Here is a 26,929-nt window from a genome sequence, read left to right as displayed (position 1 = left end):
TCATGGGGAATAATAGTGACATTTGTTAAGCCCTTGCCCAGAGCCCAGATCTGTATAATTGCCACCCAGAAAGACACTGTCCCATCTATGGGCCTGGCTGCATGAGGGACAGCCTGCTTCATGGTTACAGAATCATCTCAACACCACTGTCAGGCAGGCAGCATTCTTATCCCGGTTTACAGATGGGGAAACTGAGGCAGCCAGTAGTTAGAGGCTTGGTGCTATTGAAGTTGGAAACCAAATTTGGCTGGCCATGGAGCCCAGGCCTTGGCTGAGGTCTGCGGCCTCACGCTGACCCACCCCTCCCTTCCCGCCCCGCGGTGGTCACGTCACTGTACCAGGCCTGCGCTGGGCGGCTGGGGGAGGGGTGACCTCCCGCAGTCACCAGCACCGCCGCCGCCCGCCCTCCAGGAGCTGGACCCCGGCCAGCCCCGCCCCCTCAGCCGCCCAGCTGCAGCGGGCAGGGGAAGACAGCAGTAAGGGAACACTGTCCCAGGGACCGGAGGAGGGGGCGAGGCCGGACACCCCCACGCGCGCACACACACCTGCCGTCCAGGTGCGATCGTGTCCCTTACCATCCCCCTCCACGTTGGCCCGGCCGCAGGCGACAGGGGGCGGGGCCTGCCCCGAGGGGGCGGGGCGGGGCGGGGCGGGGCTACCGCCGAGGGCTGGTCGGGCGGGCGGCGGCGGAGGGCGCACGGGCGGCGGGACGCTGGGACAGCGGCGGCCGGAGCGCGCGAGGCGAGTAGGACCCGAGTTGGGTCGGGGTTCGAGTCCGGTTCTGGGTTCGAGCGTGGTCCCCACCCCACCCCACCCCACCCCATCCCACTCTCAAGCCCGGGGCGCGATCTCTCCGGTCCCTACACTCGGCTGGCTGCCTCCAGCTCCATCATCTATGCGCAAACTTTCCAGACTTGAGAGTGTCGCGGTCCCCGCGCCTCTGCTCGGTCCTAATCTTTGCTCCTGTCCGTGCTGGTCTCTCCTAACCCCATCCTCCATCCGTACCTCCCTATCCCTTCGCCCCATCACTGCCTCCCTGTTGCCCCTCTCCCCTGTCTCCATCCTTTCTGCCTCTGTCCCGTCCCCCTCCTCCCTCCGTTGTCCTCCCTCTCTTGTCCTCCCTCGCCCTCCTCCGTAGCCGGGCCGGAGCCAGGGCCCAGGCGGCGGGAAGGCGGCCGGGCGTCCGGCCGGGCTGGGCCTCGGCCTAGCGGCTGGGCCGGCGTGGGGAGCTGCAGCTGTTTGCCATTAGCTGGGGACCCCGCAGGCCCCGCCCCCTCCCTGCACGGGGCGGGGTCCTCCTCGCCCCCGTCTTTGGGCCGTGGAGAGGAGCGAGAAGACCCCAGAGACGTTCAGGCTGGCCTGGGGCGGGGGCTTTAGGGAGACCCCGTTGGACATTCGGGCCGCCTCCCTGGGACTCCGCGTTACTTCCCTGAGCCACCTACCTGTCCCCTCGTGGAGTGGCCTGTCTCCCTTTCCATATCTCTCTGTCCTGTCTCGAGTACTCGCCATGCTCCAGGGAAGGTGAGCCACAGACACCCACCACCACTACCCTTTCCCCCACCATCTGCTTTCTCCACCTTTAGCCAGTCACCGACCCACATGACCTCAGTTTCTGCCTGGAATATGGGGATGTGGGTGGCTTGGCTGGCAGTGAGGGGAATCTACCAAGCTAAGGATTCAAATCCAGACCCAGCTATTTCCTCGGGCTAAGTGACCCTGGGCAAGTCACTGTGTATTTCTTTCTTTTTATTTTGGCAGCCCCACATGGTATGTGGTATCTTAGTTCCCCGACCAGGGATCGAACCCATGCACCCTACATTGGAAGTATGGAGTTGTAACCATTGGGTCGCCAGGGAAGTCCCCATTGTGTGTTTCTGTGTCCCAAAACACTTCATCTTACCCAAGACACCGTAATACACGGTGATAACTACCCCCTGGTAGGGTTGTCATGATGATCAAAGGAGTTGCCTGGATGATAATGATAGTTATACTATTATTCACCCCACCCCCTTCACCTCCAGGGGTCTCCACAGGGGTACCATTTCTGCTTCCTGCCTCTAGTCTCTCTCAGGTTCCCAGAAACTATTTTCAATCACTTCCCTGTTGTGCAGGGGGTGACCCTTCAGGCAGGTGGAAAGCCAGGTTTCCTACAATTGGATGACTGTGTGTTCCAGGCACTGAAAGAAGGAGAAGTGAGGACAGAGACGTAGAGAGACAGGGCGGGAGAAGTGCAGAGAGACAGAGACGTGGAGAGACAGAGAGAGACGTGGAGAGAGACAAGCAAGAGGCTAAGCAAGGAGGACGTAAGACAAGACAAGCTCAAGCTCCGCTGCCCCTGAAGCTCCGGCCCCGCCTTCATGCCCAGCAGGTGCTCCACCTGGCCCATCCTCCCAGGTACCCACTGCCGTGGCACCACAACCTGAAAAGGGTGGGGTGGGCCGGAACCTCTGCAGCAGGGTGGTTACAGGTCAGACAGCAGAAAGGACTGGCCAAACTCGGTCAGAGCAGGGGACAGAAGTACCCGGGGACAGAAGTACCCTGGCCATCCTCCAGGTCTGGGGGTGCAGGTTAGTGAGAGGCCCTGATTGTCTTTCCCCTTTCCAGCCTCAGGCACCCCCTCTCACTTCCTCCCCCCACCCCTGTGACTTCCGGGGCCTCCACCCGCCTTCTATCCTTGCTGCGCCCCCGAGCCCCCAGCCGGACACATCCTGGGGGGGCGGGGGGGTGAGCAGGAAGTTCTCGTGTAGCTCGGCAGCGAAACTGTTTATTTTTAGAGAAAATTGTTTCCATAAAGGGGAAAGGCTTTGCTCCTTGCTGCCTCCCCCCAACTTTCCCTACCAGCCCCCCGCCACTGCCCAGGCTGACCCAGCTCTGTTTGCGGGTCTCCTACCCTGAGCTCCGTTTCTCTTTGTGCCCCTGGGTCTCTGTCTCCGGCTGGCTGTCTCCCCATTAGTGCACCCATCTGCCCACCTAAGCGCCCATCTGTCCTGGTAACCAGTTCTTGCCTGGGCTGAGGGGAGGGGGCACAGGAAGGGTGGCGGCTGTCGGACTTCAGCACCCCATCCCCCCCGCCCCTGGTTGGGGGCTTTGTGGAGGCGGGGCTGTGGGAACAGCTGGAGCCTGTCCAGCGGCTGGACAGATGTGCGGGCGGACCGTGAGGTTTGGTTTCTTTGTTCCAGGCTGTGGGCGCCCCCCCTCAACCCTTTCCACAGTCAGGATGGGTGTATGCCTGTGAGAGGGTCCCACGCCCAGGGAAAGAGGGAAGTTGGGGGGGAAGGGACAGTGGGCAGGGGTGGCCACCTCCCCTCCTGCACACTCCTGACTCTGGGTGTCATCACACCCTCTTCACCCTCTTTCCAGGTAAACCTCAGCCGGTGCTGCAGGTAGTCTGACTCACAGTCCCCCCCCCCCCGAGACACCTGAGGAGCTCTGCAGGCAAGAGGATGGCCCAGGTCCTGCACGTGTCAGCCCCCTTCCCAGGTCAGGGATCTCGTGGGGAAGAGGGCCCAGCCTTGGGGTTGGAGGTGGGGCGTGAGGGACACAGGCCAGGTCCTGTGTGGCCTGGAGGAGAGAAGGGGCCCTGACTTGAGTGGGGCTGAGGGTAGCACACACTCTATCCTGAGAGCCTGAATGGGGACAACTCGGTTCTGCCCTCGACAGTCTAATGGAAGAGACAGGGTTTTTCAGGAAAGGAGGTTAGTCTGAGTTGGGAGACAGGGTCCTGACTCATTTGGGAGGTTGGAAGCACAGCCCTGCCCTGGGAGGGTCCAAGGGGGACGCAAGGCCTTGCCTTAGGCTGGGGAGGTGGGGAGGGGCCTGAGGCTTACAGCTGAGCATTGAGGAGCCAGTGGCGTCCCATCCTTTGGGCCAATAAGCCATGACTCACCCAGGTGCATCAGTTTGCCCCCAGGAGGGGACCACAGCGTTCAGAGGTGCTGGCTTTTCTCTCTACCTCAGGGACCCCCGGCCCAGCCTCCCCGCCTGCCTTCCCCTCTAAAGAGCCTGAGGTCCCCTACTCGGTGGAGACGCCCTACGGCTACCGCCTAGACCTGGACTTTCTCAAGTACGTGGATGACATCGAGAAGGGCCACACGCTGCGGCGGGTGGCCGTGCAGCGCCGGCCCCGCCTGGGCTCCCTGCCCCGTGGGCCCGGCTCCTGGTGGACGTCCACCGAGTCTCTGTGCTCCAATGCCAGCGGGGACAGCCGCCACTCGGCCTACTCCTACTGCGGCCGTGGCTTCTACCCGCAGTACGGCGCCCTGGAGACACGTGGTGGCTTCAACCCACGAGTGGAGCGCACGCTACTGGACGCCCGTCGCCGCCTGGAGGACCAGGCAGCCGCCCCTGCCGGTCTGGGCTCCCTGACCCCCAGCGCGGCCGGCTCGACGAGCTCACTGGTGGGCGTGGGGCTGCCACCCCCGACACCACGGGGATCGGGACTGTCCACGCCGGTGCCGCCCAGCGCCGGGCACCTGGCCCATGTGCGGGAGCAGATGGCGGGGGCCCTGCGGAAGCTGCGGCAACTGGAAGAGCAGGTGAAACTGATCCCTGTGCTCCAGGTGAAGCTGTCGGTGCTGCAGGAGGAGAAGCGACAACTCACAGTGCAGCTCAAGAGCCAAAAGTTCTTGGGCCACCCTGCAGGAGCCCGGGGCCGTGGTGAGCTCTGCCTGGACCTCCCTGAGGCCCCCGAGGACCCAGGGACACTCGAGACCCGGAGTGTGGGCACCTGGGTCCGAGAGCGGGACTTGGGCGTGCCCGATGGGGAGGCAGCCCTGGCCGCTAAGGTGGCCGTGCTGGAGACCCAGCTCAAGAAAGCACTCCAGGAGCTACAGGCAGCTCAAGCCCGGCAAGCCGACCTCCAGCCCCAGGCCTGGCCTCCGCCAGACAGCCCAGTCCGTGTGGACACCGTCCGGGTGGTGCAGGGGCCGAGGGACGTGGAGGTGGCGGCCAGCACGGCAGCGGGGGCCCCTGCTCAGCGGGCCCAGAGTCTGGAGCCCTACGGGGCAGGGCTGCGGGCCCTGGCGACGTCCAACGGGGCCGAGAGCCCCCCTGTGTTCCGCAGCCATGAGGTGATGGAGACAGTGTTCCCAGCGCCCACTGCATCCACCAGCAACGTCCACCAGGTGAAGAAGATCAGTATCACAGAGCGCAGCTGTGATGGGGCAGCAGGTGAGCAGTAGCAGGTGGGGGCAGACGGTGGAGGGTCCCTCCTTTTCCTCTGAATGCTGGGGTCCAGCCCCAGCCCTGTCCTCCCACAAGCAATCAGAACCTCAGTTTCTTCTTCTGTGCAAAGGAGACACTTGTGCTGTCCCTCTAGGGACCATGTGAAGAAATTAAGTGTTTGAAGAATTAGGTGTGTGCTTATGTCTGGAGAATCCCAGGGACAGGGGAGCCTGGTGGGCTGCCGTCTGTGGGGTCGCACAGAGTCAGACGTGACTGAAGCGACTTAGCAGCAGCAGCAGCAGCATGTCTAGAATGTTATAAATATGTAGAAAATAGGAGGTATTTGGGTGAAGGTCCCCAAAGCTGTCAGTTGCTGGGCAAAAAAAATTCTTCCCTGATTGGCAAAAACCAGTCTCAGGCCATGAAAAAGGAAATGTGTTATTCCTGTAACTTAGTGACAGCTTCAGGCCTAGCTGGATCCAGGTGCTCAGATAGCCTCAGAATCTTGACCTCCCTCTTTCTCTTCCTCTATGCATCCTGGAAGCTTCTCTCTCAGGCAGGCAGAGGTGATCACACCACTCCTGACATCTGTTGAGCCAGCTCATAAAGGAAAAGGGAGCCCCTCAATCCAGATAGCACCAGCAAAAATCCCAGGGGTGACCCTTCTTGGTTGGTTTGGGTCATTTGCTCCTCACTGAGCTAATCACTGAGTCTCTCGCTGCCCAGGCCCAGATCCTGGAGGTGGAGGAGCCCCACCCAAGTCCAGAGGGAGGAAGGGGATGCTCCCTGGAGGAACTGCTGAGTCCTCATGCTCGGAAAGGGGATGTGGGATGTTCAGGATAGCAGCTGCCCCACCACCGCCATCCTGAGGCCCCTGGGAGACGCTGCCAGAATGACTCATAATCCAGACAGCTGTTCTTTATCTAATACCAGTCTGGTGCTGACGGCTCTGTTAAGTGTTTCACCCACCGAGGAGGTTAAGACAGTGGGCTGTGTAGCAAGGTCACCTGGGTTTAAATTCTACTCCTTACTGTGTGATCTGAAAGATCAGCTTCACTTCTCTGGGCCTCGGCTTCCCTGTCTGTGAAGTAGCCTTGTAGCAGTCCACACCTCTAGGATTCTTCTGAATTAGTGCATACATACAGTAAGCACTTAACCATCGTGTGTTGCTACTTCTGCTATTAGTTGTTATGTCACTAAATTGTGTCTGATTCTTTGCAACCCCATGAACTGTAGCCCGCTAGGCTCCTGTGTCCATGGGATTGTCCAGGCAAGAATACTGGAGTGGGTTGCCAGTCCTTTCTCCAGGAGATCTCCCTGACCCAGTCTCCTGCATGGCAGGCAGATTCTTTACCATCTGAGACACCAAGGAAGCCCAGAATACTGGAGCAGGGTGCTGTTTCCTACTCCAGGGGATCTTCCTGATCCAGGGATTGAACCCATGTTCTTTTGTGTCTCCTGCATGGGCAGGCGAATTCTTTACCACTGTGCCATGTGGGAAGCCCCCCTACTAATGGTTTTCAGGTCAATTCTTGTCATAACTGGGGAAACTGAGGTTTGCGGAGAAGCTTCACATATCCTTTGTCAAACATCCAGGATCTGAGACCAGGCTGTTCTGAATCTATAGCATGCCTCAAAGATTCAGCCCATTTCTTCGTCTAAGTCTCAAATAATATCAGGTGGCCAGAGCCCTGTAGAGGCACCAGAGGGTACAAGCTGGAGGGCGGGGTCCCAGCTGTGTTTTCTTGCTTCCCCATGTTCTTCCTGGCCAGCTGTGGACTCCACCCCTGTGATCTGTGTCTATCCCAAACACCCAGCCCTGCGACCCTGGCCCCCAGCCAGAAGCCCCACCCAGCCCAGCCTCCGGATCTCTTAAGAGGCAACCTCCATTCCAGACGTGCCTCCCAGCACAGCCACAGGGCCTCCTGCCTGCAGGACACACAGACCTAGCCATGTCCCCACGTTGTGCAAGCGGTCACCCCGCCAGAAGTTCTTCCTTGAGTCTCGCTTAACTCCCTCTTGCTGCAGCCAGCCCCAGTCTCTGCCTCGCTTAGGCAGAACTGGCATGTGCTAATTCATTTCATTGCCTTCTCATCCAGGGAATATTTACTGAGTGCCTGCCATGTGCTAGATTTTTCTAGGCACTGGGGACACAGCAGTGAACAAGACAGACGAAAAGCCCCTGCAATAAACAAATAGCCCACCAGAAACAAGTGAAGAAAAATCACTTCAGAGAACGCATGTTTGAAGCAAATAAAACAGGGATGTGGGATGGGTGGTGGTTGGATGGCATGGAGGCCTGTGTTCAAATTCTGGTTTCCCTGCTCCCTAGCTCCGTGCTCTTTAACCTCTGTTAAATCTGTTTAACCTCTCTGTGCCACATTTGCGGGGTCGGGGTGGGGTAGGGCGATGGTACTGACCGCCCAATGGCACCAGATCAGTGTGAGCTGAAATACATTGGTTGGTGCTGAGTGTTCAAGATGGTATCAGGCACTGGTGGGTGCTCAGGGGTTAGCTGTTGGCTCTTTGAGCCAAGATGTGCGAGAAAAGAAACACCTGGGTGGTTTCTTGACAAATGTTTTGTTTTTCTGTTTTTTGGCTGCACTGCATGGCATGTGGGATCTTAGTTCCCGACCCAGGGATTGAACTCATGCCCCCTGCAGCGGAAGCACAGGGTCTTAACCACTGGACTGCCAGGGAAATCTTTGACAAATGTTTAGACCGCTTAGGTCGGTCATGCATAGGTCAATAAGGAGGCTGGGAGGAGTCCAGCCTTTCTGCCACCTAGAATTTGCTTGCTGCAGTGAAGGGCAGGAAGGGTGAGAGGCAGCCGTCGCCTCAGGCTGGCAAAGGTGGATGAGACAGGCAGAGGCCCAGAGACCACTATAAACTCTCATTCATCCCTCACCTTTCAAAGGCACCACAGAGAGATTCCTGGGAGAACGGGTAGCCAGGCACGTGCATCCGTGGCGTCTCTCCAAGGCTTTGAAATTTCCTGTTATTGTTTGAAACACAGTCCTATGAATGCAGTTCATATTCTTTGTGGAAGGTTTGGAAAGTACAGAAGACTCTGTAAAGTGAAAGTCGCTCAGTCGTGTCGGACTCTTTGTGACCCCATGAACCATACAGTCCATGGAATTCTCCAGGCCAGAATACTGGAGTGGGTAGCCTTTCCCTTCTCCAGGGAATCTTCCCAACCAGAGGTCAAACCCAGGTCTCTCACACTGCAGGCAGATTCTTTATCAGCTGAGCCACAAGGGAAGCCCAATAATCCTGGAGTGGGTAGCCTATCCTTTCTCCAGTGGATCTTCCCGACCCAGGAATCGAGCCAGGGTCTCCTGCATTGCAGGCAGATTCTTTACCAACTGAGACAGGAGACTCTAGAACACTAAATAAGATCTCCATAAACCCACCACTGCCTAGACACAGCTGCTATGGATACTTCTTGTTTCCTTCCAATTTTTTTTTCTCATGAAGAAAATAATATGTATTTTTGGAGTCTGGCAACATGTACTGATGGAATTTGTTGTGTTGCCTTATTTTCTATGTAAAAGCATTTAGGCAGCCCACTGCAAGGGGCTGCATTATGTGATGTCCTTTTTGTATCTTAATTCATTGACACCCCCAGTACCGCTTGGAAGCGGGTGGTGTTTCTATCTCTGTTTTACAGATGTGGAAACTGAGGCACTGTGTGGTAAAGGAATTTGTCCATAGTTTTCCAAGCCAGGATTTAAATCCTCTGATTTCTTTGATTTAACGTTATTGCAGGGCCATTTCATCATGTTATTAAAAATTTGTAGGGGAATTCCTTGGCAGTCCAGTGGTTAGGACTCCAAGCTTTCACTGTCAAGGGTGCGGGGTTCAATCCCTGGTCAGAAAACTAAGATCCTGGAAGCTGCAAGGTGTGGCCAAAACAAAAAACTATTGGAACATGCTATTTATCTTTTAACGCCTGGATGACTCTTTACTGTCAAAGAAGAAAGTGTTAGCTTCGTCCGACTCTTTGCAACCCCATGGACTATAGCCCACCAGGCTCCTCTGTCCATGGAATTATCTAGGCAAGAGTACTTGAGTGGGTTGCCCTTCCCTTCTCCAGGGGATCTTCCCAACCCAGGGATCGAATGCAGGTCTCCTGCACTGCAGGCAGATTCTTTACCAGCCTAATTGAGCTACGCATGGCACCTCTCTTGTTTGACTTTAATTCTTTTTTCACCTTTGTCTTCCACCCTCAGTGTTGAGGACTGATAAATATTTTCAGCTTTGTGGGGCATCTGATCTCTGTCGCAATGACTTGACTCACTTCTGCTCAGTTCTTTTTTCCCCCAGCTTTACTGAGATATATTTAATATACAAAAATCTGCACATTAAAAAAAATTATTTCGTATTGGTATATAGCTGATTAACAATTTTGTGATAGTTTCAGGTGGACAGCAAAGGGACTCAGCCATACATATGCATGTATCCATTCTCCCCTAAACTCGCTTCCCAGGCAGGCTGCCAAACAACACTGAGCAGAGCTCCATGTGCTATACAGTATATCCTTGCTGGTTATCCATTTTAAATATAGTAGTATGTACATGTCCATCCCAAACTCCCTAACTATCCCTCCCCTCATCCTTCCCCCTGCCTCCCTGGCAACCGTAAATTCCTTCTCTAAGTCTGTGAGTCTCTTTCATAATCTGCACATTTTTAATGTATGCATTTTGATGAGTTTAATGTCTCAGCTTAATCTTTGTAGCGTGTAAGCAGCATAGCCAATACATCAATGAACTAATGTGGCTATATACCAATAGAACTTAATGTGTGGACACTGAAATTTCAATTTCCTGTAATTTTCACGTGTCCCAAAGAGACTCCTCCTTTCAGTTTTTTCCCAACCATTTAAAAATGTAAAAACTGTGCCCACAGGCGGTGATTCAGCATCCCCTGCACTGTCACACACCCCTACCCCATTGTAGTATCATTCCTTGCAACCCACCTTCCAGAAGTTTATTTAGATATTTGAGTATTCTTGAAAAATATGCCCTGGGCATGTTTAATTTCCTAAAATGGTATTGTGCTTTAGGAAGAAAAAAAAAATCTCTTTCTGTTTCTTATTTTTTCCTCACTACACTCTATTTTGGAACTCTCCACCCTGATCTGGTGGTTTGTCACTTCTAATGACTGCATAGATTTCTGCTGTAGGTATGTGCTACACTTTCTTAGATGACCCCCTCCTTGGTGGACACCTGGATCACTTCCAACTCCTGGCTGCTTTGAATAGTACTGGCTCCGTCCTTACATGTCCTGTCCTGTGGGGTTGCTGGGTTACAGGAAAGGCACAACTTCACTCCAGATTTTGTCTGATTCTCTCCGGAAAGTTCTCTCTGGCCACACTCCCACCAACCATGGCTGGGTCTGAAGTGTCCATTTCTCTACATCCGCGGTAACGTAGTTTATTTATCTTTCTAGTTTTTTGCTCGTTTGATGCAGTTGTCCAAGGTGGTATCTCCTTGTTTTAAATAGCATTCCTTTGATTGCTGGTGAGGTTGAGCATCACCATATAATGTTTCACAACTCTCCTGAGTGAATCGCTTAGTCGTAGCCTCTATTTTTTTCCTTTGGGGCAATTTTGAGATGTTCCTGGCCTTTTCCAGAATAGGGGTTTGCGAACTGTAGCCTGCAGGGCCATATGAAGCCTGGTGCCTGTTTTCATACAGCCCATGGGCTCAGAGTGGTTTCTGTGTTTTTGAATGGTTGAACAATGTGAAAAGAGTAATATTGTGTGATATGAGCACAATTATATGAAATTCAAATTTATTAGAACACAGCCAGGCCCATTCATTTATGTACCGTCTCGGGTTGCTTTTGTACTGTTTACAACAGACCTTATGACCCACAATATTTATTATCTGGCCCAGGACAGGAAAATTTTGTTAACGCCTATTCTAAAAGATAATTCTTTGCCTGTTTTTGGCATTATGACTATCTTTCCACAGCCTTTATTCTTCTGTCAATTAAATTTAAGAGGTTTTTTTTTTTTTAAACAAAATAGTTTTAACCAAGAGTTTTTTAACTCTTAATGTTGATGTCGTTGAACTCATCGCAGATTTCTTTTTTTAAGTTTTAATTCTTTCCACTTTATCTCGGTGATTGACGTATAAATTATATTAGTTGACTGTGCTATGCTCAGTTGCTCAGTCAGTCATGCCCGACTCTGCAACCCCCATGGACTGTAGCCTACCAGGCTCCTCTGTCCATGGCACTCCCAAGGCAAGAATACTGGAGTGGGTTGCCATTTCCTATTTATTATATATTATTATAAGTAATACTCTTCATATTATTGAGGGTGTACACATTGATGATTACTGTATATATATGTGTGTGTGTGTATGACAATATATACATATATATGTATGTATATATTACAAAAATGATTACCACAGTAGGTTTAACATCCATCACATCACAGTTATAATTTTTTTTCTGTGATGAGAACTTTTAAGACCTGATCTCACAGCCGTTTTCGAATATATGCCAGAGATTTGTGGGTTCAGTTCCAGACCTCCACAATAAAGCGAGTCCCACATTTTTTGGTTTCCAAGGGCATATGAAAGTTGTGTCTGCACTGTAGTGTAGCCTATTAAGTATGCAACAGAATTATGTCTAAAAAGACAATGTACATACCTTAATTTTTAAAATATTTTATTGCTAAAAAGTGGTAACCATCGGCTGAGCCTTCAGCAGGTCATAATCTTTTTGCAATGGTAACATCAAAGATCACTGATCACAGGTCACCATAAAAAGTATAATAATGATGAAAAAGCTTGGAATATTCTGAGAATTACCAAAATGTGACACAGAGACACAAAGGGACCAAATGCTGTTGGGAAAATGGTACCCGTAGGCTTGCTCCATGCAGGGTTGCTATTGGGCTTCCCAGGTGGCCCAGTGGGAAAAGAATCCCCCAGCTAGTGCAGGAGGCTCAGGTTCAGTCCCTGATCTGGGAAGATCCCCTGGAGAAGGAAGTGACCACCTACTTCAGTACTCTTGCCTAGGAAATCCCTGGACAGAGGAGCCTGGTGGGCTATAGTCCATGGGGTTGCCAAGAGTCGGACACGACTGAGTGACTGAGCGCAAGCACTTCTGTGTCACCCCCAGTTCTCTCACCTGGGGTCTGTGCTGAGCCCTCTTTCCTCACCTCCTTTGGCCTGTTTCTTCCTGCAGCCATGCCCTGCTGATTTCATTATTGTGGCTTTGGGAATACGTGTTCCTCTCTCCTAAGCCTGCCTGTTTTAGCTGGCCAGGGAGGGGCCAGCTGGCCATGGACTTGTGTTCTTCCATATAAATTTCCGTATAAATTTTGGTTACAGTTCACTCCATCTCCCAGTAGAATAACAATAATAACTATTATCAGTTCTGTTACTGTTACTTTAGTATTGCAGTGTCTGACCTTGAACTTCTCATGACTGGAAGGAGCCATCCCAGCTTTTGAGGGGCAGAGCCTGCTCTTCCGTGGGGCAAAAGGGGCCATAGCACTGCTCTGATTCACTCTTTTTTTTTCCTCCCCACTTTTGAAAAATTTGGGGTAAACAACATATAACATAAAACTTACTCTCTTAACCATTTCTCGGTGGCAGTAAGCACATTGCTGTGCAACCAGCCTTACCATCCCTGTCCAGAACTTTTATTTTATTTTACTGGTTTATTTGCCTGTGCCGAGCCTTCATTGCTGTGAGGGTTCTCTCTAGTTGCGGTGCTTGGGCTTCTCACTGCGGGGGCTCCTCTTGTTGCGGAGCACAGGCTGTAGGGTGAGCGGGCTTCAGTGATTGTGGCACGTGGGCTCCGTAGTTGCAGCCTGTGGGTTCTAGAGCGAAGGCTCAGTTGTTAGTCGGGCTTAGTTGCCCTGAGGCACGTGGGATCTCCCTGGACCAGGGATCTAACCCGCGTCTCCTGCACTAGCAGGCACATTCTTCACCACTGAGCCGCTAGGGAAGCCTCCCAGAACTTTTCCGTCTTCCCAAATTGAATCTCTGTCCCCTTTAAACGCTTACTCCCCACCCTTCTCCCCCAGCCCCTGGCACCTGCCATCCTGCTTTCTGTCTCTATGGATCTAACTCTTCTACGGACCTCATGTAAGTGGAGTCATGCACATCGTGTTCTGTGACTGGCTTCTTTCCTTGAGCATAATGTTAGTGTTAGTCTCTCAGTCGTGTCTGGCTCTTTGCAACCTCATGGACTGTAGCCCTCCAGGCTCCTCTTGTCCATGGAATTCTCTAGGCAAGAATACTGGAATGAGTTGCCATTTCCTTCTCCAGGAGATCTTCCCAACCCAGGGATCAAACCCAGGTCTCCTGCATTGCAAGTGGATTCTTTACCATTACGGTCTGAGCCACCAGGGAAGCCCAGAGCATAATGTTACTTTACCCGAATTTAAGTAACAGACCTCCCAGGTGTTTCCAGCAGGAAGCCTGGCCTTGGGTGACAGTGATACTTTCCAGTGTTTCTTGTTACTTTCCACTTGACCACGTAGTGCTTTTGTTTGTCAGATGTGAATTTATTGACAAGATTAAAAAAAAAAATCAGATTCCCGTAAAAACCTGGCGTTTGCTCTCGGTTCCCCGCGGGAGTTGGAGCTCCTGACTCTGGAATCCGCCTGGCCCGACCCCGCCCTGGGCTGGGACGCTGTCGGAAGCTTTTATGGCCAATGTCTCATCCGTTCGATGTGCTCTGCTTTTGTCGAGTGTTTACTCCCTGTTCCTAGCTCAAGTTGAGTGTTGCTCATGGACTTGAGGGAGTAGTTGCTGCGGTTGTCAAAAAAAGTTCAAGGGAATTAAAATGAATTGGTCTGCAGACCCTGTGGTCAGTGGCAGGAAGGGGACATGCTGGGAAAGTGGGGACATGGGAGCCACACGTGGCCTGGGATGGGGGGTCCTCAGTGGGTTCTGAGGCCCGGGCAGCCACTCAGGGTCTCAGGACTTTTGTTCCTGGCTCCAGGCTAGTGATCCGGGGCTAGAGCTCTCTGCCAACTCCACCCCTGTTTTTGCAGTAGGCACCCTCGGGATCCTGAGTCCTACAATGTCACTTTTGTTCTCAGACCAACTTGGGCGTTTTTTTTCCCCTAATTATGATAAAATTAGGAACTATTAGCGTATAACATAGGGTTTCCCTGGTGGCTCCAACGGTAAATAATTTGCCTGCGATGTGGGAGACCCAAGTTTGATTCCTACGTTGGGAAGATCCTCTGCAGAAGGGAATAGCTACCCACTCCAGTATTCTTGCCTGGAGGACTACAGTCCACCGGGTCGAAAAGAGTCAGACACGACTGAGCGACTAACACACACACACAGAACATAAAAGGTTTCATTTTAAACATGTCTGAGCGTCCATTTCACATTGTTATGCAACTGTCCCCACCGTCCACCCGAGAACATTTTTATTGACCCGGAGTGAAACCCGCCTGGGTGGGGTTTTAACTTTCTAATAGCCCTTATTATTTTTTTTTCTTTTTCTGGCCACCCCCTGTGGCTACCCTTATTGCTTCTTTATCCTGATTATTAAAATGTTTAAAGTAAAGAAGCAGAAAGCCAGATACAAAATGTTATCTACAGCACAACACTATAGATATTTATAATATTGAAATAGTATTATATTATAAGTTATATTATAAAATATAATAGTGAAATAGTATTATAAAGTGATAATAGTAAGTCTTATCAAAAGGTAGCTGACAGTTCTCTTGACTTAACAAATGTTCTTCATGCTCTTGTGCACGTGGTGTTTTAAGCCCTCCCTCACGCTACTGTCTTTACTGTGTCTGGCGTCATGATGTAGGACATGTTGTGTCTGAGACACAGAGAGGTTAGTGACCTGCCTGAGGTCACACAGCTCTTTTGTGGGAGATTTGAATCCTGACCATGACCACTATTTTCAGCTGTAGTTTCCAGACAACACTCAGTATGATGTCAGAGGGATGGTCACAAGCCAGGATTACAGGGGTCATGTGATCTTCCCCGACCCTGACTGGCTGTGAGGCAGGCGGCAAACCAGAACTGGAATGGATCCTGCCACTTCTTTGCAGGGTGACCTTAGGCCACCCTCAGGGTCTCAGCTTCCTCATCTGTAACAATCCAGCTTCCACATGGGAAGTTTTGATGAAGTAATGCAAGAATTAGCCCTTGGAGCACCTGGCCCAGCGTAAGGGACAAGAGGCCGCTGTCATTACTGTTCTTGTTTTGCTGTTGTTGCCTGCAGTAAACTCCTCTTCTCCCGCCTCTGCAGGTCACCCGCAGGCTCCTGCAGAATCGTCCTTACCACCTCCAGAGTCTGAGGGGGCCACCCAGGCCCAGCCAGAGAAGAACACAGGCCAGGTGCCTGCCCATGACGGCACCACCATCAAGGAGCCCATCAGGCAAGCAGCCTGTCAGGAGTCGGAGTCTGAGGAGGCTGGGGGTGCAGGTAAGTGGGGGCGGCTGCGCAGAGGGCCAGCCGCCAGAAGCCCAGGCATGGGGTCTGGCTTCGGGAGACTCTCACGACACCACCCCTCCCCCTCCAGGAGGGGCCCGGGCAGGCGTGCGGTCCATCATGAAGCAGAAAGAGGAGCCCACAGACCCAGAGGCCCACCGGAGGAGCCTCCAGTTCGTGGGGGTCAATGGCAGGTGAGAGATCCTGGGCTGAGCCCCTCACTTTAATTCATTCATTCAACCAAAGTACAGGAGACAGATGAGGAAACTGAGGCATGGGGAGGCCTGGTGGACTGACTCCAATCAGTCCAGTGCTGAGCTGGTACTGTAACCACTACATCACACTGCCCCATGGGAGGCGCTGGACTCGGCTGTGTGCCCCATGGAGCTCCTGGTCCACTGTGAGCTGGGGCAATGATGGGCGGTCCCAACCCAGCGTGGTTGGAGCAATGATGGGGATGCTCAGACAGTGAGGGGGGCCTGGCGGAGGCAGAGATGGCCCTGGGGAGAGTCACCGACAGAGGGGAACACGTGTGCTGCAGGACAAGCAGACCCTTGCAAGGCACAGAGTGCGGGGTGGGAGGTCTCCTGGTGGAGGACACATCCTGGATAAATGTTCCGAGGCAAGAGGAAGCCATGACGTGAAAAGTAGGAGAGGACTTCCTGGGCGGTCCAGTGGTTAAGACTTCACCTTCCTATGCAGGGGATGCAGGTTCCAACCCCAGTTGGGCATCTAAAATCCTTCTTGCCTCACAGCCAAAAAACCAAAACATAAACAATATTGTAACAAACTCAATAAAGACTTTAAAAATGGTCTGCATCCAAAAAAAAAAAAATCTTAGAAGAAAAAAAAGTGGGAGGCCTGGGGAGCAGAAAGAGTTGGGGGCCTTGAATGCCAGGCACAGAAGCTTAGACTCTGTCAAGAGAGAGCAAAAAGCAGGAGAGTCCTATGTGCAGTAGGGCGAGGGTCTGAATCAGTGTAACACCTGTGTAACGAGCAAAGTGGGTTTCCCTGGTGGCTCAGATGGTTAAAAATCTGCCTGCAATGTGAGACAGAGAAGGCAATGGCACCCCACTCCAGTACTCTTGCCTGGCAAATCCCATGGATGGAGGAGCCTGGTAGGCTGCCGTCCATGACGTTGCGAAGAGTTGGACACTACTGAGCGACTTCACTTTCACGTTTCACTTTCATGCACTGGAGAAGGAAATAGCAACCCACTCCAGGGTTCTTGCCTGGAGAATCCCAGGGGCGGCGGAGCCTGGTGGGCTGCCATCTCTGGGGTCGCACAGAGTCGGACATGACTGAAGCGACTTAGCAGCAGCAGCAATGTGAGAAACCCGGGTTCAATCAGTGGATCAGGAGGATCTGCTGGAGAAGGGAATGGCAACCCACTTCAGCATTCTTGCCTGGAGAATTCCACGGACAAAGGAGCCTGGTGGGCTACAGCCCATGGGGTCGCAAGAGTCAGATACAACTGAATGACTAACACACTTTCTAGCATAAGGAGCAAAGTGTAAGAGGTGCTGAAGTGTAGAAGGGAAAAGCAGTGCCCCTCCCTGACCCCCCAAACATGATCACCATCACAGGCAGTGTTTATTGAGCACTTATTGCATCCCTGGAGCCCTGTCAACTTCATAGTGCCACCATCCCCATTTAATGGATGGGGAAACTGAGGCCCAGAGAGGTTAAGTGCCCCTCCCCTACCACCTACAGCGTCTCCCCCAGGTATGAGTCCTCCTCTGAGGACTCCAGTACCGCAGAGAACTTCTCGGACAATGAGAGCACAGAGAACGAGGCCCCAGAGCCAAAGGAGAGGGTTCCAAGTGTGGCCGAAGCCCCCCTGCTCAGGCCCAAGGAGACGGCGAAGGCCAAGACGAGCCGGGAGGAGTCTCAACTGTCCCAGGAGTCTCTGCACACGCCCACAGCTGAGGGGGCATCAGGATCAAGTGCAAAAGACGAGATCCGGTCAGTTTTCTGGATGGGAGGGCTTCAGGCAGGGCCTGGGGTCAGAGAAGGTGACCTCTGCCTCAGATCCTACCGTTCAAGCCCTCTAAGGGGAAACTCCCATCAGTCATGTACACCTTAGTCTGAATTAGTGAATCCATGCTTTCTCTTTCTGGGCATCTGAAGATCTGGTGGCTTTGATAAAAGGCCTGAGGGGGGGCAATTTGGGCTGTTGGGGTTAGGGTTTAAGGGGCAGGCTAAGTCTGATCTTAAGTCACCCACCTTCTTTGGGACATTTTGACCCACCTGTCCGTCCTGTGTATGTCTCCTGTGTCTCCCCTTGATGAAAAATCCATCCTCAGAAAAAGATTTCCATCTGCCGCTGGCTATTTGGAATAAAGTTTGACCCATGTGTCCATTTTCTCTTGGGGTCTGTGTGTTCCCCATGTCTGCCCCTTGGAGTGCCGTGTGAAAGTTTTTGAGAAGGAGAGGGTCTGAGATTCCACCACTCAGGGGGGCCCTGGCAGGACTGGGTGAGGGCCACAGGGCAGAGTGGTGATACCCTCTGTGAGCACCCCAGTTGGACATGGTGGGTGGAGGACACCCAGGAAGCTGAGGCGAGTACTCCTAAGATAAACTCCCCTTCGTCTGTCCTTGGCAGGATGGAGCTGAGTCCTGACCTCATCTCAGCCTGCCTAGCCCTGGAGAAGTACCTGGAGAACCCCAAAGCTCTCACCGAGCGGGAGCTGGTACAGTGGGGCCTTGGGCCTGAAGGGGGGGCTCTTCTTCCCCTCCACCCCCATCCTGGCTTCTCCTTGTCCACAGTGTCTCTCTGTGCTTTGGATCATGGGCACCCCAGGATCCTAGCTGGGAGCTGGTGGGCGAGGGGCTCTGAGACTTGAGTCGTGGTCTTTGGAGAGGCACCAGGGAGGAGGGAGGGCCAAGGATGGTCACCTGCCAGCAAAGCTAGCCTTGGTTCCTGTTCCTTCCCGGGCTTGAGGAAGGGGAGTATTTCCTGCTGCTGTATTTCTTCTGATGGGTGTGTACACTTGACCTTGAAGATCCCATCCAGGGTGGAGACGCTCACACCTTCCTCTGGGGACATACCTAGGACCACAGGGTCTACACTTCCCTTTAGGGCAGGGGACACTACGCTTTCCTTCGGGGGGGGCTCACCTAGGGTGGGGCACCCACACGTCCCCTCTGGTTCAGGGTGGGCTTCATCTGGCCCGGGGTGGGCTGCTGAGGCCCTCACGCCCCTCTTCTCCCTGGCCCGCGTCCAGAAGGTGGCCTACACCACGGTACTGCAGGAGTGGCTGCGCCTGGCCTGCCGCAGTGACGCCCACCCGGAGCTCGTGCGGCGCCACCTGGTCACCTTCCGGGCCATGTCGGCACGGTTGCTGGACTACGTGGTCAACATCGCTGACAGCAATGGCAACACAGCGCTGCACTACTCCGTGTCCCACGCCAACTTCCCCGTGGTGCGGCAGCTGCTGGACAGCGGTGAGCCCTGGGGATGGGGGCAGGGGCCCCGGGGGCGGGCAGGCAGGCAGGCTGCCACCCGGTCTGACGTTCTGATGAGGGAGATGCTGCCCTCCTGGTCTGATGGGGGAGGGTGCCCTCACAGCCTGATGGGGGAAATGCCACCCTCCTGATGTGATGGGAGAGCTATCACCCTCCCAGTCTGATGGAGGAGACATTGCTTCCCAGTCTGGTGGAGGAGATGCCGCCCTCATAGTCTAATGGAAGAGACACTGCCTTCCCAGTCTGATGGGGGAGACGCCGCCCTCCCAGTCTGATGGGGGAGACGCCGCCCTCCCAGTCTGATGGGGGAGACGCCGCCCTCCCACGCTGGTGAGGGGATAGAACCCCGACCTGTGGCCCCGGTGTACTGGAAAGGCAGCCATGGTCTTATGGAAAACTCGTGGCCCTTCCACCACCCCAGTGACCCCTGTATGACAAAGGTGACACACCCGGAACCCTAATCTGAGGAAAGGATGTGGCTTCCCATCTGGGGCTCAGAGACAAGTTGCGGTCCACAATTAGACGTGAAGAAATTAGACGTGACTCTCCACTAGGCAGTCTGATGGAGGAGGCAGAGCCCGCATTCTAATGGAGGAGACGTAGGCCAGACGGAAGGTTGACTAGGGGCCCTTTCAGATTAATGGGGATACAGAAATCCTACTTTCAGCCCTAAACGTGGGAGCCCAGCCTGATGGAAGAGTCACAGATTTCATTGTTAGGAGCCCCTCCCGTAGTAGAGCTGGGGACCCAGGGGCAGAATGGGGCTGTCAGTCTAAGGGAAAGAAGGGATGAGTCCACACCTAGACTAATGGCGGAGACATGATGCCCGATGCGCGTTATGGCAGTGAACAAGGCTTCCAGTCTGATGGCAGAGACGAGGCCTGGTCCTCAGGGCCCCTCCCCCAGCCTTGAGGCAGACCCAGCCAGCATCACGGGGGTCTGAGACCCGATCTCTTCCTGGCCCCCTCCCGGCAGGTGTCTGCCAGGTGGACAAGCAGAACCGCGCCGGCTACAGCCCCATCATGCTCACCGCCCTGGCCACCCTGAAGACCCAGGATGACATCCAGACCGTCCTACAGCTCTTCCGGCTTGGAGACGTCAATGCCAAAGCCAGCCAGGTATAGCCCTCGGCGCCGGCGACCTGGACAGCCCTTCCCACTTATGACGTCCTAGCCCTGCCCCAAGCCCAAGGCGAGAACCCCCACTCCACAGGCAGAGAAACTGAGGCATGGAGAAGTATTCATTTCCTCGAGGTTCAGCTAGAGGAGGGGGACTTGAACCTGGGGGTCTAGCTCCAGAGCCCCATTCTTTTTTAAAAGAAATTATTTATTTGGCTGTGCCAGATCCCATGTATGGGATCTAGTTCCCTGACCAGGAATCAAACCTAGGCCGCCCTACTTCGGGAACTTGGAGTCTTAACTACTGGATGACCAGGAAGTCCCAGACCCTGCTTGCTTTTTTACTGATTTATTTTTAATTAAAAGAATTGTATTAGTAGTTTAGGTTTTTTTTTTTTTAATGGAATATAATTGATTTATAATGTGTTATTTCTCGTGTAGAGCAAAGTGGTTCAGTTGTATATATACATATATATAGATTATTTTTTATTATAAGTTATTACAAGGTGTTGAATATAGTTCCCTGTGCTATGCAGTAGGACCGTGTTGTTTATTTTATATACAGCAGTGTGTATCTGTTACTCTCACGCCTCTAATTTCTCTTTCCTTCCCCACCTTTTCCCCTTTGGTAACCATAAGTTTTTTTTTTTACTGTGTCTGTGAGTCTGTTTCTGTTTTGTAAATAAGTTTTTTATTTGTATCACTTCTTTAGATTCCACACATATGTGGTATCATATGGTAGCTGGCCTTGTCTGATTTACTTTGCTTAGTGTGACCGTCTCTAGGTCTGTCCATGTTGCGGCAAACGGCATTATTCCGTTGTTTCTTATGGCTGAGCAGGATTCCATTGCACCACATTGTGCCACACCTTGGTCTCTTCATCCGCCGATGCTTTCACGTCTTGCCTGTTGTAAAAGTGCTGCGATGAGCACTGGGGTCCAAGCATCTTTCTGAATTAGGGTTTTCATCTTTTCCGGGTATATGTCCAGGTGGTTTACTTTTTAAAAATTGAGGCAAAATGCACAGATGATGAACTCTTTTAAGATGACCAGTTCAGTTCAGTCGCGTCCAACTCTTTGCAACCCCATGAATCACAGCACGCCAGGCCTCCCTGTCCATCACCAGCTCCCGCAGTTCACCCAAACCCATGTCCATCAAGTTGGTGATGCCATCCAGCCATCTCGTCCTCTGTCGTCCCCTTCTCCTCCTGCCCCCAGTCCCTCCCAGCATCAGGGTCTTTTCCAGTGAGTCAGCTCTTCGCGTGGACCGGTAGCATTTAGCATAGCCTCAGTACTGTGCAACCACTGCCACTGTCTGCCTCCAGAACACCTTACACTCTGATAGGAGACCCGGCACCCGCAGCTGTCACTTCACTCCCATCTTCCGTCCTCCAGCCCCTAGCCCGCTCAGTCTGCTTTCTGTCTCTGTGGATTTGCCTGTTAGGTATATAGTATATAAATGGAATCATGTAGTATTGTGTCTAGCTCTTGTCACAGAGCATAATTTCTTTCTTTATTTGGCTTTGCCTGGTCTTAGTTGTGGCATGTGGGATCCAGTTCCCTGACCTGGATGGAACCTAGGTCCCCTGCATTGGGAGCTGGGAGTCTTAGGCACCAGACCACCAAGGAAGTCCCTAGACGTTGGTTTTTATTGAGATTTAACCTCGTAGCTCAGTCAGTAAAGAATCTGCCTGCAATGCAGGGGACCTGGGTTCCATCCCTGGGTCAGGAAGATCCCCTGGAGAAGGAAATGGCAACCCACTCCAGTATGCTTGCCTGGAGAACCCCATGGACAGAGAAGCCTGGCAGGCTACAGTCCATGGGGTTGCAAGAGTCAGACACGACTGAGCCACTAAACTACCACCAACTGGTAGACAGAAAAGCGTACACAACACATTCTACTTACGTTTGTACCTGTCACTTAGGAATCTGATTTAAGTGGGCATACGGATGGATAGCGTCACTGACTCAGTGGACATGGACTTGGGCAAACTCTGGGAGATAGTAAAGGACAGGGAGGCCTGGCGTGCTGCAGTCCATGGGATTGCAAAGAGTCAGATATGACTTAGCAACTAAACTCCAGCAACAACAAGGGATGGGGAGACACAGATCATGTGCCCGAGGAGGAGACATTTAAGCTGAGACCTGAAGGATGAGAAGGAACCAGCCGGAAGAAAAGGGATCAGCAAGTACAAAGGCCCAGTGGTAGATAGGATTATTCGAAATACAGGAGGCCCATGATTGGAGGTGCAGTTAGCATCAGAGTACTCAGGAACCATGGAAGGTTCCAGAGCAGGGGTGTCACCCTCTGGGGCCTGCATGATCCATAAGCCTCTTCCTTTGCCCTATCCAGGCGGGGCAGACAGCCCTGATGCTGGCAGTCAGCCACGGGCGGGTGGACGTGGTCAAAGCCCTGCTCGCCTGCGAGGCGGACGTCAACATCCAAGATGACGATGGCTCCACGGCCCTCATGTGTGCCTGCGAGCACGGCCACAAGGAGATCACTGCACTGCTGCTGGCCGTGCCCAGCTGCGACATTTCCATCACCGACCGTGTGAGTCCCCACCCCGGTGCGCCCGGGGGTAGGGGGGTGCACAGTGCAGAGGGCATCAGCATAGCAACCGATGCTTTGCAGGACGGGAGCACGGCTCTGATGGTGGCCCTGGACGCGGGACACAGTGAAATTGCGTCCATGCTGTATTCCCGCATGAACATCAAGTGCTCGGTGAGTCTCAGCCCTAGCTGGGAAGAGGGTGGGGGCTCCGAGGGGGGATGGCATACAGGAACCACGCCGAGGGCTGCAGCTGTTTGTTAAACCTTCATGGAGCCCCCATGAGGAAACAAGATACAAGAACTAAGACTGTGCAGCTATGGTTGGTGATCACAGGATTCAAACCAGATCTGTCTGGTTCCAAATCATGTTCTTCCTGACCATGTGAAGGGCTTTGGCATTCACTCAAAGTGTGTCATTGTATTCAAGGCCTTGAGAAGTTTCACTGTAAAGAAGCCTAACTGTGTCTTAATGGGGAATTTCTCTGATTTGACCCTAGAAATCTGGGTTTAAAAAAAAAAATCATGCCCATTAGCAAAATGCTCTTCTGGAAGCCTAACAGGAGGATAACATTGATGTTCGCTGTGTCCTGAGTGCTTGATGGAGGAGAAAGCCCTTCCAGTCTGATGGGGGAGGCGGGGCTAGTCCTCATAGGTCTCTAAAGCAGTGCCCTGTCTGATGGAGGAGACAAGCCCTTCTAGTCTGATGGCGTGTGTGTGTGCTCAGTCGTGTCTGACTCTTTGCGACCCCGTGGACTGTAGCCCACCAGGCTCCTCTGTCCATGGGATTTCCCAGGCAAGAATACCAGAGCGGGTTACATTTCCTCCTCCAGGGGATCTTCCCAACCCAGGGATCAAACCCACGTCTCCTTCATTGGCAGGCGGATTCTTTACCATTGAGCCACCTGGGGAAGTGCCTGGTAGTCTAATGGACTGTATACCAAATGCCTCCCGAGCGGGATTTCCAGAACCCTCCACAAGAACCCTGTTCAGTTGCAGAATGTACTGTTACTGTGACCATTTTTCAGGTGGGGAAGCTGAGACTTAGAAGGTTCCATTCTTGGTCCAAAGCCTCACAGACAGGAAAGGGCAGAGACCTTAGGATGTGAATCCAGACTTCGGACTGGAACCTGTCTGCCCGCTCCTCCTCACCCCCATCTCCCACTTGCCCTGGCCTCCCTGAGACATGAGTGGGGCCAGGTTCCAGGGTGGCTAGGTAGATGTTTACCACAGCAATTTCCCCAAGTAGTCCAGGAGAGAGAAGTTTGCTGAGACATAAGCCATCCGGCTCCTGCTAGGCTTGCAGGTTCTTTTCTGAGGCTCCGAGTCTTCCCAGCGTCACTCCTTTGGGTCTTAGGTGCTCAGGGGATCCCCTTGGGATCAGCTCTGGGCCTCCATGTCCACACTGGGAGATGGGGGTGATGGGGCTGGGTGGCGTCCTGCTGTCTGACATGTGGTCCTGCTCCCAAGGGCTCCATAGGGCTGGAGCCCGATCCTCCATCACTGTCCTCTCGGGCCACTGCCTCGGCATGCTTCTCTGGCTCGCACCCCCTCTGCCGCCTCCACTGTCCTCCCCAAAGTGGCCAGAGGTCACTGTGAGCACCTGAGTCAGGGTACAGCCCTCCTCTGCTCACAGCCCTCTGTGCCTCCCACCCCGCTTGGAGTGGGGGTCACCCTCAAAGCCCACCTCCCCCCACTCTCACCTCCCCCTTCCTTGCTCACTGTGCTCCAGCCACACTGGCCTGATGGCCACTCCTGCCTCAGGGCCTTTGCACTTGCTGTTTCCTCTGCCCGGAACACCCTGCCCCTTGGGTGCCCCCGCAACGTCCTTCAGACGTCACCCTGCCAGACCACCTGCTGTCCACTGTCACTGCCACCTAAGCGCTCAGGAAGAACCCTCCACTGCATTCATCTGTGAGCTTCTGTGAAGCTGTCTCCCCAGCAGCGTCACCTCCTTGAGGCCAAGGGACCACAGCCTGTTGTTCACTCACCATAGGACCAGGGCCAGCCAGCAAAGTCGCCACTTCAGACCCCCAAGGGGACGCCAAACTAAGGGAATTCTGCCTCTCATTTCAGTTTGCCCCGATGTCAGATGACGAGAGTCCCGCGTCATCCTCTGCAGAGGAGTAGCTGTGAGAAGAGCCCAAGGTGCCACTCCTGGGGACCAGGCAGCCCAGGAAGAACTGTCCCTCGTCTCCTCCCTTGCCAGCTCCAACTCGATCCACCAAGGTCCCAGTATCAAAGGCAATTGGGGTTTTCCTCTGCTTCCCAGGGGGAGACCCCAACAGCGTGGAGACTTCAGCTGAAAGCTGGTTTTTTCCCAGTACCCTGGTTCAAAGCAGCCGCAGCACACACTGGAGCTAAACTCATATGTAAATCGGCGCCAGTGGCTGGCTCTGAGGCGTGGGTTTGTGAGGAACGCTGAGAACAATCAACTGGCAATTACAGATGGAGGAGGGTAAGAGGGAAAAATATTGTATTTCTGAATCACAGTTGGAGGGGGAAAGGGGGAAAAAATCACTTGCTTGTTGCCAAATTTGAAAGTCACTGGAATCGTATATTTTCACTTTAAGCCTAAATGTTGTTACGCACGGATCGCATCGTCTAGAGTGGCCTGACACCCAGTCCCCCTACATTTAATTGTCTGGTATATAATCGAGTTTTCTCCACTGCCCCCTGCCCAGACGACTTTCTTGGTGGCATTCTCTCGTGGTCTCTTCACAAAGCAGATTCTGTCTTTGTCACCCGGGGTGGGAGGTTTAATTGTTCCTTCTGCCTTCTGTTTCTTCCCGCTGGGAGCAGCCCAGCCGCCCGCCCCCGCCCCATTCAGGTGTGGGGCTCGGGAGCCAGCAGCCGAGGGGTGCGAGTTGCGCCCTTCTTGTGATTCCCCAGAATCTCCTCCATGCAGGGGGGCCCTGGCAAATATTCATTTTCCTGGAAAATCCTTTAGACCTGGACATGTAGGAGATGAATCCGGTCCCCAGAGGGGTGCCTACATCCCTAGGCTTAGAACCCCAGTGACAAGGCCATCCTTCTCCGCAGACTCCAGAATGTCTCTCCTCTAAGGAAGGAAAACAGGGCATGAGTCTGTTGGCAAGCACAGGCCCCGTTCCAAAAATCCCATGTGTGCTCGATTCGAAGTTGGCTGCCCCCGAGGGCTCCCAGTGCAAACTTAAAAAGACAGAGCTTTGCCGAAAACCAAACAAGGGCCAGCTGGTTGTCTTTTTTTTTTTTTTTTTTTTCAAACAACCTACAGGCTTTCCGGAGCCGCCTGGAACACAGCCTGCTGGAAACGGGGCTCTCCCAACACACGCAGTTTCCTGCATGGCCTGTTTTGTCTCAGAATCTCAACATAGTTTTCTTTCCCATTCCTTCCTTTTGTGACCAAAAAAGAAAGAGAAAAGGAAATAGGGAGGGGAGGAGGGAGACAGGTTCTAAGCCTCGAAAAGTGCCTTGTGACCGGGGAGTAAGATCCCTTAGTCTTTAGACGTCCTGCCCTCTCTTGTCCAGTTCTCAGCGTAGCCACCAGGGTGGGCGCTAAAACCCCAGCAAGACTGGTCAAGCCCTCGGCACTACACGGGTTCATTCACCAAAGCCAAGTGCTGGCTTCTCTCCTAGAAAGTAGGTTTCCTGGCCTGATGGAGTCTGCTCACTTTGATTATGATGGAAGGGATAGTACCTAAGACAAGAGAGCTTGGATGGTCAAAGGAGAGAGACACTCCGGTTTGTCTGTGTATGTGTGTGTGTAAATGAAAAGGAAAGGAAACCCAAGCTGACTGGGGATGACCACTGTCAGGAGGCCACAGCTTTGGGCAGCTTTGAGAAGCGGTACGAGAGTTGTGTGTCTGTGTGTCCGGCCCTGGAGCTGTGGCTGTGTTTATTTTAAGCTTCTAGAAGCAGCTCATTGATCACCGCGCCCCGCCCCCCTGCCCCCCCCCACCGTGAGTCCATATTTATCCCTGTGTGTTCCCTTCTCCCTGCCCTTACCCCTTGGGCTTGGCGTGGTAGGTTACAGGGGGTTCTGTGTCTGACCCTGCTCTCTTCTCACATGTATTCAAGACCTTTAACTTCACTTTCCGACCATGGTACGTCCATAAAGACAGTATTACACTTAAATGAAGTATTCCTTTTTGTAATCATTTTTTAGAAGGTAAAGGAATTTAATAAAGCTACCTTATGAGAAGGCCA

At 53.1% G+C, this 26,929-nt stretch overlaps 1 protein-coding gene across 5 annotated transcripts; it reads left to right on the top strand.

The window, feature by feature from the left end:
* The first annotated feature begins 441 nt into the window (after positions 1 to 441).
* Positions 442 to 26,929, top strand: KANK2 (KN motif and ankyrin repeat domains 2). 5 transcript variants are annotated; one of them, XR_009600635.1, is made up of 15 exons: positions 442 to 556; positions 2,175 to 2,394; positions 3,361 to 3,480; positions 3,958 to 5,169; positions 15,424 to 15,600; positions 15,698 to 15,800; positions 17,320 to 17,571; positions 18,212 to 18,299; positions 18,834 to 19,053; positions 20,050 to 20,192; positions 22,545 to 22,745; positions 22,827 to 22,916; positions 24,818 to 24,889; positions 25,014 to 25,199; positions 25,998 to 26,929. XR_009600635.1 is itself a non-coding variant. In XM_042249972.2 (14 exons), the coding sequence occupies exons 3-13, from the start codon at positions 3,444 to 3,446 to the stop codon at positions 24,869 to 24,871; spliced, it is 2,577 nt and encodes an 858-aa protein (XP_042105906.1). In that variant the 5' UTR covers positions 442 to 556; positions 2,175 to 2,394; positions 3,361 to 3,443; the 3' UTR covers positions 24,872 to 24,889; positions 25,014 to 26,929. The 5 variants fall into 5 exon arrangements, 4 of the variants coding, with proteins under 4 accessions (XP_042105906.1, XP_027825473.2, XP_042105907.1 ...); XM_042249972.2 differs by having other exon boundaries at positions 25,014 to 26,929; XM_027969672.3 differs by having other exon boundaries at positions 24,818 to 26,929.

The sequence above is a fragment of the Ovis aries genome, chromosome 5, assembly GCF_016772045.2.
Source record: "Ovis aries strain OAR_USU_Benz2616 breed Rambouillet chromosome 5, ARS-UI_Ramb_v3.0, whole genome shotgun sequence".
NCBI classification, from domain to species: Eukaryota; Metazoa; Chordata; class Mammalia; order Artiodactyla; family Bovidae; genus Ovis; species Ovis aries.
The sequence above is the reverse complement of the archived record's forward strand: the minus strand, read 5'-3'. Positions and strand labels throughout refer to the sequence as shown.